General features: G+C 38.2%; 1 protein-coding gene across 1 annotated transcript in view; it reads left to right on the forward strand.

Annotated features, from left to right (window-relative positions):
• The window catches only part of aldh1l1 (aldehyde dehydrogenase 1 family, member L1), a 209789-nt gene that overhangs the window by 159070 nt on the left and 49712 nt on the right, over nucleotides 1-1007 (forward strand). Inside the window, exon 12 of the mRNA XM_037679154.1 lies at nucleotides 404-531. Coding sequence (XP_037535082.1) covers nucleotides 404-531 — 128 coding nt within the window. The remainder of the gene's footprint in view (nucleotides 1-403; nucleotides 532-1007) is intronic.

The following is a 1007-nucleotide window of genomic DNA, read 5'->3' on the forward strand; positions in this document are numbered from 1 at the left end:
CCCATGTTAAAATGTACTGTAAGTGGTATTATTGATTACCTAATAAAATGTAGTAATGGCATAGTTGAGTAGATTTTGTTTTTATTGTTATTAACCTTACAAATGCAACACAACTCCATCAAAACCATGATATGTTGATGTAGAATTGTGCTGTTTATGTTTTTCAGTTGTAGTAAACCTGGGTTTTTAAACCTTTTATCCATTGTCTTTTTTTATTATTCAAAAATGTATTGGGTAAAAACAGTTAGTAACTGCTACAGTTTAAGATGCATTACATTTAGAAATCACTGGTCAATGTTTGACGTTAAACATTCCTGTCCAGTTTAACCTAAGCTAAGCAGTCCTATTGTTTGTGTCATCTCTCCTGGCTACGATATTGATATATTTGCTATCTTTCTTACAGCCTATCTGTGATGTGTCCCTGGCCCAGATCAGTGATGTGGACAGGGCAGTATCTGCTGCCAAGGAGGCGTTCGAACAGGGGGAGTGGGGCAAGATGAACCCAAGAGACAGAGGCAGACTCATTTATAAGTAAAAGCTGAATATCATGCTTTGTATACAATGCAGCTTAAATTTTCAATTACCATTAATGGTAAATGGACTGTACTTATATAACACCTTTCTTGCTTACCCATTCATACATACATACATACATACATACATACATACATACATACATGCATACATACATACAAACTCTAATAGATCTATACAAAGCATAATCAGAGTTTTATCACATTCATACACCCATGGGACACACATCAGAGGCAACGAGGGGTTCAGTGCCTTACCCAAAGACACTTCATCATGTGACTACTGGTGGAATCAACACCCCAGCTCTCCCATTGGAGGACGACTGCTCTAACCACTCAGCTGCAGCTGCCCCATTAACAGCCATGTTCCAAGAAAACGGTCTATTCAGGAAGAATTAAGAGATTAGATAATTACCCACTGTAGGGATCTGCACCTGCCCTGCTCTATGCAGATAGTTAATGACTCTCAGGTGC

Source organism: Nematolebias whitei, chromosome 7 (genome assembly GCF_014905685.2).
Source record: "Nematolebias whitei isolate Nwh7 chromosome 7, NemWhi1, whole genome shotgun sequence".
NCBI classification, from domain to species: Eukaryota; Metazoa; Chordata; class Actinopteri; order Cyprinodontiformes; family Rivulidae; genus Nematolebias; species Nematolebias whitei.